This window comes from Microcebus murinus, chromosome 1 (assembly GCF_040939455.1).
Source record: "Microcebus murinus isolate Inina chromosome 1, M.murinus_Inina_mat1.0, whole genome shotgun sequence".
NCBI lineage: Eukaryota > Metazoa > Chordata > Mammalia > Primates > Cheirogaleidae > Microcebus > Microcebus murinus.
Window position 1 is genome coordinate 155,691,204 of NC_134104.1, and position 20,008 is coordinate 155,711,211.

Sequence of the window (20,008 nt, forward strand, 5' to 3'; positions counted from 1 at the left end):
TGGGATTGAAGGCAGAGCATGGCAGGGGTTGGGGGCACTGTGGCGGAGGCCCTGCCCTGCTTTTCCCTCCAGTCTTCATGCTCTCCTTGACCCCAGATGCCAGAGGTGACGGTGACCAGTGACTGCAAGGCACCACACAGAGATGTGCGTGTTTCTGAAGGCCAGCTTTACTGTGCTAGAGGAAGAGGGTCCCCGCATCCGGCCCTGTCCTCCTGCCCCAGTGTGCTGAGGCAGCATCCTCCGCCTACCCGCCGGGTGGGGCAGGAAGTCGAAAGCCTTCGCTTGGGGAGGGGAGAGGGGGATGGGTCAGCAGCTCTACCCTCCCGCTTTGCTCACCACAAGGGGAGTCTGAGGCACTGGCAGAGCCTGGAATGAAATCCTGGGGTTCAGGGGTGAATTCTGGGTGGGTTCCCTTGGCATGGGTGGTCAGTTCTCAGCAACTGCAGTTCTCATTTGACTCTGTCACCAGGGGCTGCCAGGACACAAGCCTTTCCATGCTTCTCCCAGTGCTTGACTTGGCAATCTCTGCAGACAGGTGGGCTTCTGAGGATAGCAGGGTATGTGGGAGTGGGGCTTAGGGTCCAAGGTCCTAGGGTATGCTCACCTGCAGCAATACCACTCATTCTGGCATCGAGAGCAGCGCTTGGAGGCCTCTGCATTGCAGTGGGCACAGCGGGGTCGCTCTGGAGCCACTGCCTCTAGCACGTCCAGCCTGTAGGTCTCAGCCCACCTGGAGGAGGGTCGGGAGGGCCTGACTGAGCCTGGCAGATGGGGGCATCCTGCCCACCTCCATGCCTCCTGCATCCCATCCATCCCTTCTGGCAGTTCAGCAGGCTTTACCTTCGTGCCTGCAGCCGAAGGTCCTGCTCCGAGGGGCTGAACACATGCCGAAGCTGATGCTTGGCAATAGCCTGCCACTTGCCTCTATTCTCTTGCTCCAGCCGCTCCCAGATTTCTGGGATCTAGGGGAGAGAAGCGGAGAGTGGCAGGAAGGAGCTAGCAAAGTGGACAATGGTCCTGAGCAACTAACCTTCCAGTGCCTACCTGTTCCAACACCAGGTCCTTCTTAGGGGGCTGGGTTTCGGCTAGGGCCAGGTGGGCCAAGAAACCCTGCAGGTCTGCTAGGTTGGGCAGCTGGTCGAGTAATGTGTCTGTGAGGAAGGCCCGAAGCTGCAAGGATGTCCAGTGGGCACCAGTTTGAATCAGGTGCTGGCCAGAGGGCCAAGGAAAAGGGAGAGCCTGGGCTGGGCTGAGGGTGTCTGTGGAGCCCATGTCCCACTCATTGCTGTTTCACTTGAGACCTGAGGACTGAGGCTGAGGTGGGTGATCAAAGATAAATAGCAGGGATGCAGTGGGGGGGATGGGGGATGGCAGAGCTAGGGCTGTAGGGACTGGTGTGAGGGTAGCTCCCCACCTTGAGCAGCTGTCCCTTGGCAAAGCTTGTGAGGCAGTAGCGGGCCCGGGCCTCAGGGCTTAGCAGCAGGTTGTACAGGGCGATCCACACTTGCCCGTCCAACTTGCTCAGCTTTTGTTGCTCTGAGGGGGCCACTGTCTGCCAGTGGCCACCCTCGAATTGCTGCAGCTTGCCTAGGGAGAGGAAGCAGCATGCTGGGTATAGGCATTGTATTTTCTTTGAGTGACCCAGCTATGTGGGCTGGGGGACTGGCCACTGCCTGGGCATGGTGGGAGAACCTGGGCCATACGACTTGCCCAGGCTGCAGTGCTGCTGCTGATCTCAGAGCAGGGTGAGTCCTCAGTAGTGGACACATGGACTTTCCCTGCTACAGAGCCCAGGCCTAGGCCCACCTTGGGTGAGGCATCCTGGTACCCTCTGAGGGCTGGGGGACAGGGTTTGTCTGCCTGTGTGCAAGCTGCCCACCCCCATCAATCCTGAAGGATGTCCTAGAAGCAGTGGGCTGGGGCTTAGTTGTGTAGGGGAGGACCTTACCTCCTTCTCGCCGGCTCCAGGGACTGTGCTCCAGCAGTTCGACCAGAAGACAGGGCAGGTTGTGGGTGCTGAGCATGCGGCTCAAAGTGCTCAGGGAAAGGCTACAGGCCGGGGTGCCAGGAGGGAGGTGAGAAGAGGCAGGTCTACAGGCCAGTCTTCCAGCCCTCCACCATAGGCCCCAGGCCAGGTAGGGCTGCCCACCTGTCCACGCAGTCTGTGATGTATCGCAGTACTGAGAGGGCCTTCAGTGCAATCTCAAATTCCATCAGCTCTGCCTGCTTCTGCAGCTCCTAGGAGGCCACACATTGTTCTAGCTGGGCCACCCCTGGCCTGCACAGGCCTTGGAGATCTAGTCTTTGCCAACCCCAGGGAACTTCAACCCACCTGCATAGGGGTGCTGTCCTGGGACCCCTCCTCCTCAGGGAGGCTACCACGGCCACTCCGGGCCACCAGCAGAGTCAGTTTGCGGTGGCAGTAGTCCACAAGGTCCAAGACAGTGTCCTCTGCTGACTCACACACCTCCTGGTGTGTAGGGGGAGGGAAAACTTTCTGTCTCTGATGCCCTCTTCACATAGACACAACCTCCCTTTCTTCCAGGCTATGGCCTGGAGCAGTAGCCCATGGGCAGGGGTAGTGTCTCACCTTGTGGAAGAACACTGTCTCCAAGAGGTTGATGATGGAGGCTTCGTGGTGTACCTGTCAGACAAAGAGGAGGACAGGGCCTGGGGCTGCTGAAGGGGGGATAGGGGCCAATAGCTATCCTCCCCAGTCCAGGGCCCTTTGAAGGGGTGGGAGGAGGTCTGAACCAAGGGCCCAGCTCACCACCATGTATATGGGGAAAGTGTTCTGGGGCTTGAAGTCCTCCAGCCTGCATAGCACGGGGAACACCTTCTGCTTCCACATCTCCACTGCGATCAGCTCCTCCACTAGCGTTGGAATCTTTGAAGGATGGGGTACAAGACAGGGATGAGTTGGGCCTGTCTTAGCCTGGCAACCCTCCTATCTCTGCCTCAGCCCAGCTGAATTCTCCTCAAATTCCCCTTGGGCCCCTAGATTCTCCCAGACCCCAAAGTACCCTTCCTACTTCTCTCTTGCACCTTGGACCTTCACTTCCAGCTGCCCCCATCATCCCTGTGGGGACATCACCATGCTTCCTGTGACTAGCCCACATCCTGTCCCCAGACTGCCTTGCCCTCCCTGTACCTGCACCCTTATCTCCCCTCTCCTCCCCTCCTTCATTCAGGCATCCTTTTCAGGCCCATCTTCCTGCTAATTCCCTCCCTCTTGTCCCTGTCCTCTGGCCCTCCAAGACTCTCATGTACCCTGGCCTCACCCTTACTCAGGGCTCTTCACAGTGCCCTATTCCTACCTTACCACCTACTGGTGAGCTCCCCCTTTTTCTTGCAGGAGAACCCTTTTGTCACGTGATATCTTAGATCATTTACTGGTGCCACTCCCTGGCCCATGCTGCAGCCATGGAAATCTCCCTGGTTTCTAACTCCCCCACTCATGTTGGGAAGGCTGCCTCTTTCTGTGCCAAAGTCCCACTCCCACTTCAGTTGGGGCAATTCAGGGATGCCTTTAGCACCTGGGCTCTCCCAACAAAGTTAGGTTGTTCTAGGATTCATGATCCTAATCGACTCATGCCCTGCACCAGGCCTGGTGTACCAGTGTCCTGTCCAACAGGAGTACAAAATGAATTGGGTAACACAATCTTCTTTCCCCTTTAGGGAGGACAGGTGTAATAGGCCATAGGGAAGAGCACACACCTAGAGTGATCCTGAGGGGTAGAGAGGGTGTGGGGAGGAAAGCAGGAACCCTGGCTGTGACCTCGAGGTACCTTCCCATGGGTGACCAGCAGCTCCTGAATGGGCTCGCCCTGGCTGACCGTGGCATCAAGGATGGCTTGCATGTTCAGCTTCTCCAGGTTCTCATGCTGCTGGTTCCACCTGCCCCAGAGGATGTGTATGTGCATTTGGGTGCACATGTGGGCATTAGGAGGATGGGGGCTGAATCTTATTGAAGCCTAACCTTATCCAGAGGTCCCCGGAGCCATATATATACATACCTCGATTTCGGAGAGCTTTGCCTCCCCACCTGGGGGCTCCTCCACACTGGGTAACCCTCCTCCCAGTATAAGGTCCAAGCTCCCCCACTCAAGGACAATGACCCCGTGACTACAGCTGACCCAGGTGCCTCACCCTTCCGAGCCCATCTCGCGTAGCTGGAAGCTGCGCAGACGCCGCACCAGCACGTCAGCTTCCCCAGGCAGTAGCAGCTCCAGGTCGCCCATGTTGGGGCTAGGGTGCAGTTGACTTCGGGGCAGCAGCCGGGATGGGGTGCCGACACACTCCTGCGGGGCCGAAGTCCAGGACCTGACAGTTATGGGGCGGTTGGGGCGCGTGTGTCCTCATCGCCATGGAAACGGGTTAGCTCGCGCCTGCGCAGTGCAGCCTGCGTCCCGCCCCCGCCTGCGGCTTACCTAGGGTCGGAACAGGTTCCCTGCCGGCTTCACCTTGCCTGGCTACCAACAGCAACCTCGTTGGATTCCCAGACTTTTGTCCTTCACAAAGGGCTGCGGCCCCCGAGTCCTGAGCTCTGGACTCCTGTGGCCTAGATTCCTCAGACGTCAAGTCAGGTAACCCTGACCCTCCACTAGCTGCTCCTGTATCTTGGCCCACTCGGTGCTCCTCCTCCTGGCTTCCTAGTTCCCATATTTCTCCTAGCTGTCTCTACTCCTGAAATACTGGCCGGAGCCCACAACTTCTTTCCATCTGAATCCAGACTGCATTACCTCTCCTGGGGGTAATTGCAGCGGCCTTTCACTGGACCTACTTCTGCTTCTGACCCTCAGGAGCAGCCAGGAGTCTCAAAGGTGTACATCAGACATTACTCCCTTGCATGAGAGTGGCTCTGTGGCTTCCTCTGGCACTTAAAATACTAGGTCTGAAGCTGCAGCCTAGCAGCTCTGCAAGATCTACTTCCTGCCCTCTTTCCTAGCTTAGGACTTCAATTCTTGGCTTTCTCCCCTTGCCTCCTATGTTCAAACCCCATGTTGTACATCCCAAAGAGGTTTTTGCCTCAGGGTTTTGTACTTGCATCCTCGCCTGGAATACTGTTTAGGGCTCAGCTTATGTCATCTCAGTGAGGCCTTTCTTGGCCATCTATTCCAGAGCAGTCCTTGTTCCCATCTTTTTAAAATAAAGATACGGTCTCACTTTGCTGCCCAGGACTCTCGAACTCCTGGGCTCAAACAATCCCTTTGCTTCAGGCTCCCGAGTAGGTGGGACTACAGGCACATGCCACCACACCTAATTTTTTTGTTAAATTTTTTTGTAGAGATGGGGGGATGTCATGCTGTATTGCCCAGTCTGGTCTCAAATTTCAGGCATCAAGCAATCCTCCTGCCTCGTCCTCCCAAAGTGCTGGGATTACAGATGTGAGTCACCATACCTAGCCCCAAATCATTATTTTTTTTGAGACAGAGTCTCATTTTGTTGCCTAGGCTAGAGTGAGTGCCATGGCGTCAGCCTAGCTCACAGCAACCTCAAACTCCTGGGCTCAAGTGATCCTTCTGCCTCAGCCTCCTGAGTAGCTGAGACTACAGGCATGTGTCACCATGCCCGGCTAATATTTTCTATATATTTTTAGTTGGCTAAAATTAATTTCTATTTTTTTTTTTTTTTTTTTAGTAGAGACGGGGTCTCACTCTTGCTCAGGCTGGTTTCAAACTCCTGACCTTGAGCTATCCTCCCGGCCCGGCCTCCCAGTGCTAGGATTACAGGCGTCAGCCACTGCGCCTGGCCCAAATCATTCTTTATTTTTTTTGGAGACAGAGTCTCACTTTGTTGCCCAGGCTAGAGTGAGTGCCATGGCATCAGCCTAGCTCACAGCAACCTCAAACTCCTGGGCTCAAGCGATCCTGCTGCCTCAGGCTCCCAAGTAGCTGGGACTACAGGCATGCACCACCATGCCCGGCTAATTTTTTCTATATGTATTAGTTGGCCAATTAATTTCTTTCTATTTATAGTAGAGACGGGGTCTCGCTCTTGCTCAGGCTGGTTTCGAACTCCTGACCTTGAGCAATTCACCTGCCTCGGCCTCCCAGAGTGCTAGGATTACATGTGTGAGCCACTGCGCCTGGCCCCAAATCACTCTTTTTTTTTTTTGAGACAGAGTCTCACTTTGTTGCCTAGGCTAGAGTGAGTGCCGTGGCATCAGCCTAGCTCACAGCAACCTCAAACTCATGGGCTCAAGCGATCCTCCTGCCTCAGCCTCCTGAGTAGCTGGGACTACAGGCATGTGCCACTATGCCCGGCTAATTTTTTCCTATATATATTAGTTGGCCAATTAATTTCTTTCTATTTATAGTAGAGACAGGGTCTCGCTCTTGCTCAGGCTAGTTTCGAACTCCTGACCTTGAGCAATCCGCCTGCCTCAGCATCCCAGAGAGCTAGGATTACAGGCGTGAGCCACCACGCCCGGCCCCCCAAATCACTCTTTATCACATCTGTTTCTGGCTTTTTTCAGTTTATAATTAGCAGTGGGCACCCTTACTTGTCCATTGTTAGTCCTATCCACCAGATGGCGCTCTAGCACGCCAGGCTTGGGGCTATTTCATTCATTGCTGCGTGGGCACCCTGTGGCAGAGGCAGTACTCAATAAAGGTAGGTTGAAATGCATGACTTTATTTACAGAACTAAGATCAACCTCCAGACAGTATGAACTAGCCTACTGGTCTAGCTCCATGTAGCATGCAGGGTTTAGCAGGAAGTAGTAGCCACAACAATGTGCCTGTCTGGCCACCACCAGCCTCACTTCCAGCAGATGATGATGTTGGGGTCGTTTTCAAGCCGCTCATCCAGCTCACGGTAGCTCATGCCTGGGTAAGTTGGTGGAAGTGAAGTCAGTGGCCTTGGCTTGGTCACCCTGCCCTGACCCCACCCTGACTGCCCTGCCTGCCTCCACCTGTCTTGCAGCAGATCTCATCATAGCTGTGGCAGCCTGTGTAAAGTCGGGCAGGGTGGCTCCACTCTTCCCGAGATACCCTCACGGGATACTTCTGTAGTCGCCGAATCAGGTTCTTCATAAGCCCGAACTGGATCAATTTCCTAGGTAAGGGTTAGGGGATAAAGGAGTGATGCCCTGGCCAGGCCTCCTTCCAGCCAGGCCAACCCTTTCCTGCAGTCTTCCCTTCAGTGGTCAGACTGGCCTCTAAGCCCATCAACTCCAGGAAACCTGCCTGGACTAGCAGTGCCACATGACTCTGCTCACTTGGAAGCATCCCCTGCTTCCTCTCTGACCCAGGTCTCCTGACAGACAGAGAGAGTCTACCTTCCCTCAGGTAATCCCCTCATGACCAAGGAAATCCCCCTCTGACCGTTCATCAACATGCTGTAGCTGCTGAGGGTGGCGGCCAATGAGGTCTCGCACAGTAGTGCCAGGGCTCAGACTGCAGTACAGCTGGAACACATCCCGGAGACTGGCCCTCTTGTGCCCTGTGGATGCCAGGGTTCAGCTTGCCAGGTGGCCCTGCCCTCCCCAAGATGGCCTCCCCCAGAGACGCTACTACCTTGCTTGGTCACATAGGATAGACACGCCTCCTGCAGGGACTTGTCGTCTACCAGGTCCTGGACCTTGGGCGTCGGGCAGTACACATTGGAATACTAGAGGGTAGCAGAAGACACAGGGACCTGAGTGAGTGGCTTGGGAAGCTGACATAGTGCTGGTCTGGCCCAGCCACATGGTCCACTTTCCACTTAACCATACCTGAGACTCACCTACCTGGAGGATGGATACCAGTGTCACAACTCCATAGTACCTGAGAGAGATAGCTGTGCTCAGCTTCTGAGGACTATACCTTCCCAGCCCCATACTCAGGGCCCCTGGGCTCTTCCCTGGCTTGTGACCTTGTACCGGGTGTGACTATAGTCCCACTCACAGCAGGTTCTGGATAGCAATGCGCACCAGGTTGAGCTCCACATCTGCCTCAGCTGAGATCTTCTGGACGTGGCGGAAACCATCAATATAGGGCAGGATCTGGGCAGAGTAGGGCAGGGTCAGAGGAAGTAGGATGAGGCCAGGGCTGTGGCCAGCCCCAGTTGATACCCTGGGAGAGATGGCACACCTGTTGTGTAGTGAGGTCCCACTGTGAGTTGAAGAACTCCTCCTTGTCCTTGGTGAAGACAGGCACGTCATACTCTTGGGCCACAGGAGGGTCCGGACGCTGCTCTATCACCTTCAAGTGGATGGTGTTGGATTCATCTGCAGGGGCCCCACCCATATCCTCAGTGCCACATCTTCCAAGTGGCTCTCAATTACCATCCTGGCCTCCCAGCATCCCTTGAGGCAGCCAGGTGGCTCTGGGTAGGGTCAATCTTCCCCTTTTATGGAGCAAGAAACTGAGGTCCAGAGAGCAGAAGGAATATGCCCAAGGAGCAGAGCTGGAGGGCTCTACTGGCTCCTCCATTCCCATTATGCACCAAACCCTGGACATCAACACCTCAGCCCATGGCTATTTTCTAGCCACCAGTTTGTTCATGTGTCTTGTCCTTCTCCCCTACTTTCCCCTGCCACTTTTCCATCCCTCCTGCACCCCTCTGCTGTCCTTGCAGAGGCTGGGCCATACCAATGGGCAGAGTACACTGGCCTGAGGCATTCAGCTCCTCCAGCAAGATGGTCATGATGGGCACCAACTTCTGTTTGCTCTCCTCCGTGGAAACGAAGCTGCTCTCTAGCTGGACAGAGTATGGACGTGGTGGGTACAACCCAACCTCTGCTGGCTGGCTGCCCTCTCTGGGTCCTCAGGTGGCTAGCAGGGTCCCAGGTTGGGGGGATTTTGGAGACATGGGAACACTTTCCCCAACTCTGCCTGCCTATACACCCAAGCCCATATCATTGCAGACCTCCAGTGTGGTCAGGTAGCCAGCCAGCTTTTTAACGATGGGCTCGAGGGCACAGGTCTTGGCCTGGGCATCACACACGAATCCCAGGTTGAAGAGGAGGGCATTGCGGCTGTACTTCTTGTGTTCAATGCACACAGGGCAGCCGATCAGCTTCTTTTCCATGGCTGTGCTGGATGGGTGGAAAAGAGTCAGAACTGCCCCAACCCTATTCCCTTCTCCTGGGAATCCCCCCACCCTCAGCTAGGGCCTCACACAGTGATGAGCTTGTTCTGCAGCTCTGGCTTGGTGATGATGTACACTTGGACCGTGTCAAACAGCTCCCGGGAGATGAAGTCCTCAGGGACCTGGGGGAGGGGTGTGTGTGGCAAAAGGCTCCTCAGTGGACATGGGTAGTGGATGTCCACTGGGTACGCTCCACACCCCAGGCCCAAGTCCTGTTCTCTAGGATTTCCTTCAATCCCATCCACCTAGGTTTACTCTATTTTATGTTTCCAAACACACTCTGTGTTCTCATTTGCTTCCTGGCTTTTGCATATGCTGTTCCCTTTATCTGGAACACTCTCCTCCCTCACCTAACTTCCTATGCTTCATTTAGGTCTTAATCAAGGGATATTCATGGGCCACCCATCGGCCACCCACAGCCCGATTTCCTACCAACACTGCTTATGTGCGCTGTCTCCTCCCACCCCGCCACACCAGGAACCCAGGACCTGGGTCTGAGTATCCTCTCGGCTCTTGGTTGTTCGCGAATGAAGGAGTGGCGTGCCCACGTGCAGCACGGGGATTTACTGCCTCCAGGCAGCCGGCTGAGCTCCCGAGAACGCCTGTCTCCCCGCCCAGTCCCGTGAGCCCAGGTGGCACCTGATAGGTGATCTTGGGTCCCAGCGTGGGGTGGAACTCGCTGAAGAATATGCATTCGATGCGGCAGCCGCTGCCCATGATGCTAGCAGGACCTGGATCCGTAGCTTTTCGTTCTTAGCGCGCAGAGGCGCCGCCACTCCTGGGAACACCTGTCGGAGACAGGGCAGAGGCCTGGGCCGCGGGGTCACGCAAGATTAAGCGCGCACTCGCCAGCGAAGCAGTCGGCTCAATAGCGCCTGCGCAGCGCGACTCAGAGGCGTGGCTGGGGAGGTGAGGGGCTCGTCCCAGGAAGTGCAGGGTGAGTAGACATCGCACCCGGAAGTGAAGTGCCTCCGCGACGGAGGCGGCGACGCGTGCGGCAGGGCCCCGTATATTCAGCTTTCTTTGGAGAAAAACCACTGCATCGGGGCAGCGCTGCGGGTGAGGCAGGCAGATCCCTAGCATGGAGGGGCAGCATGCCAGCGGCACTTTGGGAGGCAGCGCGCGAAGGGATTCACGCTGTTACTCGGACCGGAGCTGGGGACTACAATCTCCGTCGTGCTCCACGCCCCCCCAGGTGGCGTTCCCGTCGGTGACGGCGTGATGCACGCTGGGATTTGTAGTCTTCCATGGCCTTGCGCATCCTACCTGGAATGTGGACCAGGGATTATTAATACCGGTTCAGATAAAGGTACACGCTGACAGGCCGCCGGTCTTCGACTGGCATGTTGTGACTATTCCTGGTGCTGGTCTTAGTAGTATTCTACTATAACTTCTTGGAAAAGGGTGGCATTCCTGTCCTGCAACCTTTTGTCCAGTGAGAGGAGTGGACAGTGGGCACCTGAGACCTTTGCCCACGCTACTATGCTTTCAGGCTACAGTTGCCGGCCCGGCTGACCATGGCCCTTTCTGCGGAGACCGAGTCACACATCTACCGAGTTCTGCGCACTGCCTCTGGGGCTGCCGCCCACTTTGTGGCCCTGGGCTTTACCATCTTTGTGGCTGTGCTTGCCAGGCCTGGCTCCAGTAAGTAGAATTCATAGTTGACTTCTGGAGAGGGCAAGGTCAGTTTTCCTGGGGTGCAAGGGCAGTAGGAAGCCTTGGGCCTGACTCCTGGGAGTCAGGAGTCAGGCCTGGCTGGCTGAGGGTTGGCTGAGGGATATTCTGTGCTGAAGGGATGTGTGGGAGCAGTTGGTTGTGGAGGTTCCACCAGCCTAGCCAGGCCCCACAGAGTACCTGGTTTCTCTTTCCTTGTCTGGGTGCTCCATGTGGTTGCCTCTTGGGAGGTGCTGAGGAAGATGGAAGGACTGCCAAGGCATGGCCTCTGAACCAGGAAGGGGCCAGGAAGAATGGATAGGTGTGGGGTCAGCTTGTTGCAGCAAGAGGCAGCTTGCATTTTGGCAGCACCTTCTTGGGTAATGGGCTGCCGGTATTCCTCAGCCCTTAATGACTGGTATGACTGGTTTCTTTTTGCCTCAGCCCCACGAGGTCTCCTCTTCTCATTCTAGGCCTGTTCTCCTGGCACCCCGTGCTTATGTCTTTGGCTGTAAGTAGTGGGCAACTCTTAGGGGTGGGAGTGTGGGCATGGGTGGTAGCCCTGGCAACCTCTAATCCTTATTGATACTTAATATTCTTTTGGAGGAGTTGCATGCTCCAACTCCTGCCTGTGATGTATATCTAAGACTTGAACCAGAATATTCAAGACCCAGGACAAATGCATGTTTGTGTAAGCACAAAATGAGGCTTTACCTACTTCAAGGCAGGAAGCTAAGAGATTGCATTTGGTTGTACCTCTGTCCCTTTGTATCTTAATTTATGGTGATACACTTAACTTTGTCTGAAACAGTGCACCCATGTGGCCAGCTCTTGCCAAGAAATTGTATCTAGCACCATGATAGGGAAACAAAGCTTGTGAATCATTTATAACGCCACAATCTAAATTCTAAACCTTGCATTTGCTGTGTAACATGGCAGAGATGACATTTCAGAATAGCACCTAGGAAGAAGTGTGGAGAAACACCCGTGTTTACTCAGGACAGATATACTGTCTCAGGACAGATGTACTATAGAGTTTTCTATTCTTGCCTACCAAATGGATAGTCTTGTCAATGGGGAGATAATGAAAAAGGCAAATCAGTCCACAATTCACCGACAGCTTAGAAAGTTATCTAGGCCGCTCACACCTGTAATCCTAGCACTTTGCGAGGCCGAAGCAGGCAGATTGCTCCAGGTCAGGAGTTTGAAACCAGCCTGAGCAAGAGCGAGACCCCGTCTCTACTATAAATAGAAAGAAATTAATTGGCCAACTAATATATATAGAAAAAATTAGTCGGGCATAGTGGTGCATGCCTACATAGAACAAATTAGCTGGGCATGGCGGCGCATGCCTGTAGTCTCAGCTACTCGGGAGGCTGAGGCAGAAGGATCGGTTTAGCCAAGGAGTTTGAGGTTGCTGTGAGCTAGGCTGACACCACAGCACTCACTCTAGCCTGGGCAACAAAGCGAAAGACTCTGTCTCAAAATAAAAAAGTTATCTAGAGCCCCTTTTTCCTTCTGCTGGGGCAGCACCCTCACTCGAGTTTCCCATCCTGTCTCCTCAGTTCTCCTTCCTGATGACCGAGGCACTACTGGTGTTCTCTCCTGAGAGTTCACTGCTGCGCTCCCTCTCACGCAAGGGCCGAGCACGCTGCCACTGGGTACTGCAGCTCCTGGCCCTGCTATGTGCTCTGCTGGGCTTCGGCCTTGTCATCGTCCACAAAGAGCAACTTGGCAAAGCCCACCTGGCCACACGGCATGGGCAGGCAGGGCTGCTAGCTGTGCTGTGGGCAGGGCTGCAGTGCTGTGGTGGGGTGGGGCTGCTCTACCCCAAACTGCTGCCCCGATGGCCCTTGGCAAAGCTCAAGCTATACCATGCCACTTCTGGGCTGGTGGGCTACCTGCTGGGTAGTGCCAGCCTCTTGTTGGGCATGTGCTCACTCTGGTTCACTGCCACTGTCACTGGTGGGGCCTGGTACCTGGCTGTGCTATGCCCTGTCCTCACCAGCTTGGTCATTATGAACCAGGTGAGCAATGCCTACCTATACCGCAAAAGGATCCAACCATGAGCTCCCAGCATAGGGGAGACCTGGATTTGCCCTATACTGTAGGAGCTGGGGTTGGGACCCCCTGGACTCTTTCAGCTGACTTGGACACCGCAGGCACTGGCTTGGTCAAGGATAGACCTGTGTGTGACATTTTTGCTTCTTATGCTAGAGTGTCTCCCTTTTCCTTCTCTCCATCATCGCAGAGGAACATACAGATCATGTACCTGGATGAAGTTGGGGTTGCAAGACTGCCTCCCCAGCAATGCAGCTCATATTTGTACTGGTATATCCAGAAATTTCAGGAGAAAAAATAAAATAAAATAAAATAAAAAAAGACTGATAGAAGGAGCATCCCAGAATTGGGGATGATTCTTGTTGATGCCATCAGCATGAGAAAATGGGCAGCTGGGCAAGATGGGGACCCCCTGTCCCTGGCTGCTCACTGAGGGGCGAAGCTGTCCTAGCATAAGTCTCCAGGATCTGGCAGCTGAGCCTCCCATGCCACCCAGGGTGCCCCAGTAGGACCTGCAGCTGTAGTGGTGAATGGTACAGCTGTGTCCTTCCCATCGCCCAGCTGCCCACTATGCTGGAGTCTTTAGACAGCGGTAGTTCCATAGACACAATGACAGGATGGGAGCTGGGCATGGGTTGTCTCCATCGGTGCAGGCACCAAATGCTGTGTCTTGAAGGTGAACCATGGATGAAAACAAATCCTTACGATAGAGAGGCCCTTGACCACCAGATCCTCTGGGGAGGGGCAGAGAGCCTCCCTGACTGGGGATTAGAGAGTGAGGGGGAAAAAAAAGGGATAATGGTCTGAGGTGACAGCTCTGGGAAGGTGCTTGGCAGTAGGCACATGGTGGTAGGGGGAAGGGGAGCTGGGGCAATGGGCTTCTTATCCAGTTGGAGTTACCTTAGGGACTGAGCCATTGAACCTGGAGTGAAGTCCCCATCTAACTTTGCAGTTGAGTGTGATGAAGGAGCTGCATAAGGTGGCCTGACAGAGCCCAGGAGTCATACCGCAAAGAACTGCTTTATTGATACTGCGAGGCTGGGCTTGGCTGCCCGCTCAAGTGGTCCTGTAGAAAATACCTGGGAACTGTGGCTGTTCTGGCCCAGAAGCAGTCACGCCACAGCAGAGGGAAACAAGAAATCCCGACATGAACATAGTCTTTCTGGGGGTGGGCAGGGATGTGCAGACCTGGATTGGCTCTTGCACTGGCTGGGCCCCCAGAACATTTTTGGCAAATCTTTTGCCTTGGCTCAGGCCTCTCAGCAACCAGTTTCAGATGCAATGGCTGGCCCAGGAGCTGTGGCACCGATGTCCTTGCAACCATTTGCTTGGGGCTTTCTGCTGAGGTACAGTCTACATCAGATGGGGGCCTGAACTGGCTCATGCCTCAGCGGCCCCATGCCTGGCATAGTGGTTGTCTGGAGTTGGAACCAGGTAGCAAGAGTCCTGGGTAGTGTTGGCGAGAAACAGCAGAGGGCCACGGAAACCCCCAGCAGGCCGCCTTCCCTCTCCTCAGAGCGGCCAGTGCCCTGGAGTAGCTGAGAGGGTGTCAAGGGAGGTTTGGGAGAGGAGATGCTACACTCAAGGTGGTCTGGAGTTACAGCTTCGGGGGAGCTGCCTCGAAGGTGATTAGACTAGATTCTGGTGCAGTCCCCTTGCCTGGGGGCATGGGAGCTTTGTCTGAGGGCAGGGGGCTGTCCACCTTGGCCCCAGCCTCCTCTTCATCATCATCCATGCTGGGCCAGACGGACTGGTCCTCCACTCTCTTCAGTCGCTCATTGAGGGCCTTCAAGGCCAGTTGCCTGGGGCCAGAAGAGAGAGGACAGGTCACTCTGGGTTTGGGATTGGCTCATGCCTTGCACCCTTCCACAACAGGCTGGCTCCTCCCCTTACCACTTAGACTCCTCCTCCAGCATCCCAAGTTTTGCCCACCCCCCATGCTGGGTCTGGGGCTCCCCAAGAATTGGATTAGGGCCCACTCTGCCATCAGAATGAGAACCCAAAGGCTACAGAGTCTTCCTTCCATCACCGAGGCACCTCCAAGCTGAGAAGGCCAGCTGGGTGTCTGCCAGACTGCCCACCAGGCCATTCACCAGGAATGGTTCTGAGGGTGGTGCCTAAGGGTGGGTGGAGCTCGTGCCCTAGGGCAGATGGGTAGAATGGCAAGTCCCTGGAGATGTGAGTTTCTGTCTGGCACTGGCATCACATCCAAGGAAGGGTTATTCTCCCCGTCTCCTGCTTAGGGGACTGTCACTTTGTTGCCTAGGCTAGAGTGAGTGCTGTGGATTCAGCCTAGCTCACAGCAACCTCAATCTCCTGGGCTCAAGCAATCCTACTGCCTCAGCCTCCTGAGTAGCTGGGACTACAGGCATGTGCCACCATGCCCGGCTAATTTTTTGTATATATATTTTTAGTTGGTCAATTAATTTCTTTCTATTTTTAGTAGAGACCAGGTCTTGCTCAGGCTGGTTTCAAACTCTTGACCTCGAGCAATCCGCTTGCCTAAGTCTCCCAGAGTGTTAGGATTACAGGCATGAGCCACCACGCCCGGCCTAGGGGACTGTCTTGAGCCTCCTGGCAAGGGTCTATGGGGAAGGCTGGAACTCAGCACCTCCCTTGGCTCTCAGCCCAGGAAGCAGGGCCGACTTGGGTCAGTCCACCCCTATTGACTGACTCTACTATCCTCCTTCCCAGAAGAATCCCCAAAGCCACCAAGACCCATGTTACATCAGGGACTTAGCAGAGTCCTTGCAGGAAGAGAAAGAGAAGAAACAGCCCACATGGATATGGCACATGCCAGAGTCTACTGAATCTATAGGGCACACCCTTGGAGGACCCACTTTGGGGGAAGATGGGAAAGCCCGATAGAAGAAGGTATACACATGTGCTTGGGACCCTGGCCCACAAGATGGGAGTGCCCATACTACCAGGAAACATTTCCAACAGTGGCCACTGTGGACTCCTCATGCCTCAGCTTGTCTGTGCCACCAATGTGGGCATAGCCTGTGTAACTTGCCAGGTTCCAGCAGAGAAACAAAATCTCTATCATGCCAAGAACATGACAGGAGAGGCTCCAAGGACACAGGCACAGAAAGCTCCAGCACACTTCCACCCAGTCTGCCAATCTGGTGCAAGACAGGTTGGTACAGACAGGACAGTCCTCCCCTGCTGCTGCCCAGGCTCCTGAAGATGCCCTTGCCAGTTCTGTCTAAAGCCTGCCAAGGCAAAGAGATAAGTGCCATGGTAGTCACTTCCTCACAAGGGTCAAAGAGACAGGTAAGAAACCTGGCTCCCTCTATTAGTAGCCCTTTGGGTTTGGGAATGGCATGCAGTCAGATGTCAAACTAATTGGAGAAGTAACCCCAACTCCATGTAAGCCAACAATGGTAAGGCTCTGTCAAGAACTCACCTCTTGACCTGCCTCACTCCTCTCATCCCCAACCTGCCTCCCCATCCATTTTCTTGGGCCTGGGCAAGGTTTTCTGAATATCCCTACAATCCCTAACAACCTAACAATTGTTAGCCAACCCTAACAATCCAAGACCTTCACTGGAGGAGGTGTCACCACTGGCCTGGCCCCACCTGAATAGCTCTGAGGGCAGGTCAGTTCCTACCAGGCCTAACCCTCCTGGCCTCATTTCTTCTATTGAATGACGTTAAGAGAGACATATGTCTTTAGGACTTATTACCTGTAAAGATCCAAGCTATAAGGCCCAAAATTATACCCTGCAACATGCTGTATTTTTTGACACCTAGTACCTTGGACCATGGCAATCTGTGGCCCTTCCCCAGTTGGAAACTCCTTCAAGAAAGGGCTGTGTTCCACACTTAACTCCACAGCCCCAGTGGAGAGTAAAAAGAAAAGTAACTCTTCAGTTGAAGACATAAAGCTTCCCACCAAGAACCCATTTCACAGGTGAGCAAAAGCAGGAGCCTTGATGAATGCAAAGGAACAAAGCCTGCCCTAGATTTCACTACTCAAGTAATTTGCCTCAAAAAACTCAAGGATAATGTTGGAAACAGAGCTGTGGATCTTGTAGAAGCTGGGACCACTCAGATGAGTCCACAGATCTGGCAGAGAGAGTAAGAGCTGAATTAAAAAAGATCTGTCCTGCCCTGGCCAAAGTGTATCCAGTGAATAATTCAGCTGGGACTCCTGATGCTGCAGATGGCTTGGTTTACAGATAATGAAAAGTCAGTCTCCACTCTCTGGTGTGGTCAGCAGGCTTCCTTGGTGGGTCACATAGCCTGTCCTCCAGGTTTGGTAACACATGCCTGCTAGGGGGTGGGAAAATCTGGTAATACCCCAAGCTTCCCTCTGAAAAAGTAAATAAGTGGCAAAGAAGCACAGTATCTGAGTTAAGGCCCAGGAAGAGGGAATAGTTCAGAATTTGAAAATTAGAGTGGCCCAGACCACCTTTTAAGGATCCCAGGCCTCCTTCCCTGTCCCTCCCTTATAGGGGAAAAAGGACCAACAAGTTTTCCAGCTCCCACAGGATGAGTGTCTAGGATGCTGAGATTTTGAGGCAAGGCCAGGGTTATGTATACCTCCATCAACCCCTCACATAGCACCAAAGGAAACTGCATTTCTCAACTCATTAAGTGGCCTGAGGGGTGAGAAAAGTACTTTCTGGAGCCAACATACCTAAATGCTGAATTCCTCAAGGCCAAAGACTTAATTTTATCTCTTTCTGAATCTGCCTCAATACCTGACTCTAGGTTTCCAGCGTTATGTACAGCAAACACCTCAACAGATGGCATGTGACTTGACCAATATTAGCTTGACAAGATTCTAGAAGATTTCACAGTACCTTCTCCGCTCCGCATCTTGAGGGTCTGTGCCTGGCAGGCTGATGGTGATGGAGGATGGGGCACCCACATCGTAGCGCTTCACTGTCTTCTGGCATATCTTTACCTTCACCAGGAGGCTGTGCACTAAGTTCGCCAATAGCCCCACCACAGGTTGGAGGATCTCAGGGAAGAAAGTGGCGAAAGCAAAGTGATCAGCCATGTCCCCTCGGCCCCGGCTATGGCGCTGGTAGAAGCGAAGATACACCCAACTGGAGAGCAGCCCGAAGCCATAGGAAGCCAGCGCTGGGCTCTGGAGCAGTGTGGCAAGCCGCAACAATAGCAGCAGCGCCAGTAGCAGCATGGGCACCACATTGACACGCACCTGGGGCACTCGCAGGACCACACAGTCCCCCATGGTTTGCTTGAGTGCCACCAGGACACCACCTAGGAAGCCCAGGGCGCCATGAATGCGGATAGTGAATAGGTAGACCAAGTTGAAGGAAGCCATGTAGGTGAGGAGGTAGGCAAAGGCCCCCAGCAGCCCCACAGACACATTCACCACTAAGAAGAAAATGAGCAGCTCCAAGGCTCCCCAGAGGGGCTCCAGCAAGCGCCCAGCCACCACCACCGTGGTCAGGCTGATGGCTACGTCCCATACGTGTTGTTCCATCAGCCCATGGGTGACCAGGGTCCAGATCCAGAAGTTGGGCGGAAAGAGATAGCCTGGGGTGACCGCCAGGCAGCCCGTGTCCACAGCGAAGGAGAGCAGGTAGAGGAATAATACCGCCGCGCACAGCGCCTTCACCACCACACTAGCGCTGGCCAGGATTGCACCCAAGTGCTGGCGGGCGCCTGGTAGGGCGCGTTGCATCTTCCCAGCGGGCGTTGGCCTGAGGAAAGGGTCTGGTGGACTAGGGGCCTCCCCGGGGCCTCCTCCTAGTCCGGCCCCGATGGGAGGCCCGGGCTCGGCCTAGTCACTGGCCTATGGCCCTGGTGAAAGCTCTGCTTCCGACTGGATCGGGCTCTGGTTCCGAGGGCCGAGCCGGGAGTGTGGGCGGGCCGGAGCCTAAGCCCCTCGCCAGAGACCTGAGGGAAGGCCCTGGGCGGCTTTGGTATGCTTGCCTGCCTGCCCTCCCCGTAGGCCCCGCACCACGCCGGCCGGGCTGGCGTTGATCTCAGGGCTGGGCCTCCTCCATCCACTCCAGAGCCCTTCAGTCCGCAAGGGGCTGGTGCCTCGTCTGTGTCCGAGTCAAGTCTGTGTAGCTCCCGCTTGTCCTCGCTCTCGGCTTCCACTGTACCACCTCCCTTTTCAGGGGCCGACAAACAGGTGTGCTGCGCCTGCGCGCCCCCGGCAGCGGGATGCCCTCTGAGCTCCTGTCTTCCGGCTCCTTGGCATGCTGGGATACGGAGTCCTTGGCCGCCCTGAAAGACGAGCCAAACAGGATTCTGGGTAGAACTACAAGTCCCAGGCGGCCATGCGCCAGAACCGTTCCCGATGGAGGTTATTGGAGGGTGTGCTGGGAGTTGTAGTTCTCAGGAGCCGTTCCCGCAGGTACTTGCGATGTGAAGGATGATTAATTAGCATCGCTAACCTCTGAAAGCCGTGGGACTGGGTTGGGGCAGCACGACTTCCGGGCACACATTTGCTGCGTTCCCCAGAAAGAGTGATTCTGTTTATGCATGTATATCGGAGCGTGTGCGTTCTAGTGGGCGGGTGTGTAGGTGAGGATGTTAGGCGGTCCTGGTATGTGGGTACCAGTGCATGAAAACTCGTGGCCTGACCCAGGCTAGAATCCTTGCTCTGTCTTGGCGGCTGTGTGGCATTGGCCAATTTCTGAAACTCAATTTCATGGACTGTAAAAATGGAGATGGTGACAGGATCTTCTTACCATAATAATCAAAGGGGACAGAGGCCAGGTACTATGGCTCACGTCTGTACTCCCAGAGCTTTGGGACGCCGAGGAGGGAGGACCGCTTGAGATCAGCCTGGGTAACACAGTGAGACATTCTTCTCTCTACAAAAGTGAGGTGAACTTGCAACCTGAACCCCAGGGCTCTCCCAAAGGGGTGAGGCTGGGCTGCCCTCGGTGACTCTCCTCCCCACCAGAGACTTATGATCTCTGCCTAAGGAAGAGAGATCTCCCCACAAGCCCTAGCCAGGCTAGCTCTGATCCCATTTCATGCCACACTGGCTTCTGACAGGTTGCAACTGATTTTTATTATTTTCGTATATTGAGTTATCTTTAAATATGTGAATATAATTAAAATAATTGTATGACAAAGAACTTCCATAAAGTGTAGAATCCCTTCCTTTCAGCCACTGATCTCAGTACAACTGCCATGTGTATTAATACCCTATGGTTATCTTTGGGGTCTGGGTTCCCACTGGATGCCACACCTGGGTAGGGCTGCCAGATTTAGCAAATCA

At 54.6% G+C, this 20,008-nt stretch overlaps 4 protein-coding genes across 7 annotated transcripts; 1 reads left to right on the top strand and 3 right to left on the bottom strand.

Moving 5' to 3' along the window:
• Positions 1-145: 145 nt before the first annotated feature.
• ZMYND10 (zinc finger MYND-type containing 10) lies at positions 146-4,380 on the bottom strand. Of its 3 annotated transcripts, XM_012771385.3 has the most exons (12): positions 4,150-4,380; positions 3,789-3,897; positions 2,771-2,887; positions 2,591-2,644; positions 2,333-2,470; positions 2,150-2,238; positions 1,949-2,049; positions 1,415-1,587; positions 1,045-1,170; positions 841-962; positions 605-730; positions 146-525 (listed from the first exon to the last, which is right to left on the bottom strand). In XM_012771385.3, the coding sequence occupies exons 1-12, from the start codon at positions 4,239-4,241 to the stop codon at positions 450-452; spliced, it is 1,323 nt and encodes a 440-aa protein (XP_012626839.2). In that variant the 5' UTR covers positions 4,242-4,380; the 3' UTR covers positions 146-449. The 3 variants fall into 3 exon arrangements, with proteins under 3 accessions (XP_012626839.2, XP_075864056.1, XP_012626840.2); XM_076007941.1 differs by lacking the exon at positions 2,333-2,470 and having other exon boundaries at positions 4,150-4,370; XM_012771386.3 differs by lacking the exon at positions 1,045-1,170 and having other exon boundaries at positions 4,150-4,370.
• A 2,235-nt stretch (positions 4,381-6,615) lies between these two features.
• Positions 6,616-9,946, bottom strand: NPRL2 (NPR2 like, GATOR1 complex subunit). The gene is made up of 11 exons (XM_012771389.3): positions 9,715-9,946; positions 9,106-9,197; positions 8,854-9,022; positions 8,577-8,685; positions 8,076-8,212; positions 7,890-7,987; positions 7,733-7,769; positions 7,521-7,614; positions 7,329-7,446; positions 6,917-7,059; positions 6,616-6,830 (listed from the first exon to the last, which is right to left on the bottom strand). Exons 1-11 carry the CDS (start codon positions 9,790-9,792, stop codon positions 6,763-6,765), a joined length of 1,143 nt encoding a protein of 380 aa, XP_012626843.1. The 5' UTR covers positions 9,793-9,946; the 3' UTR covers positions 6,616-6,762.
• Positions 9,947-10,013: 67 nt separating this feature from the next.
• On the top strand, positions 10,014-13,125 carry CYB561D2 (cytochrome b561 family member D2). 2 transcript variants are annotated; one of them, XM_020280348.2, is made up of 5 exons: positions 10,020-10,134; positions 10,271-10,384; positions 10,568-10,719; positions 11,202-11,239; positions 12,294-13,125. In XM_020280348.2, exons 3-5 carry the CDS (start codon positions 10,593-10,595, stop codon positions 12,795-12,797), a joined length of 669 nt encoding a protein of 222 aa, XP_020135937.1. In that variant the 5' UTR covers positions 10,020-10,134; positions 10,271-10,384; positions 10,568-10,592; the 3' UTR covers positions 12,798-13,125. The 2 variants fall into 2 exon arrangements, with proteins under 2 accessions (XP_012626850.1, XP_020135937.1); XM_012771396.2 differs by lacking the exon at positions 10,271-10,384 and having other exon boundaries at positions 10,014-10,134.
• A 668-nt stretch (positions 13,126-13,793) lies between these two features.
• On the bottom strand, positions 13,794-18,939 carry TMEM115 (transmembrane protein 115). The gene is made up of 2 exons (XM_012771390.3): positions 17,601-18,939; positions 13,794-14,591 (listed from the first exon to the last, which is right to left on the bottom strand). The coding sequence occupies exons 1-2, from the start codon at positions 18,449-18,451 to the stop codon at positions 14,387-14,389; spliced, it is 1,056 nt and encodes a 351-aa protein (XP_012626844.1). The 5' UTR covers positions 18,452-18,939; the 3' UTR covers positions 13,794-14,386.
• Positions 18,940-20,008: the final 1,069 nt, after the last annotated feature.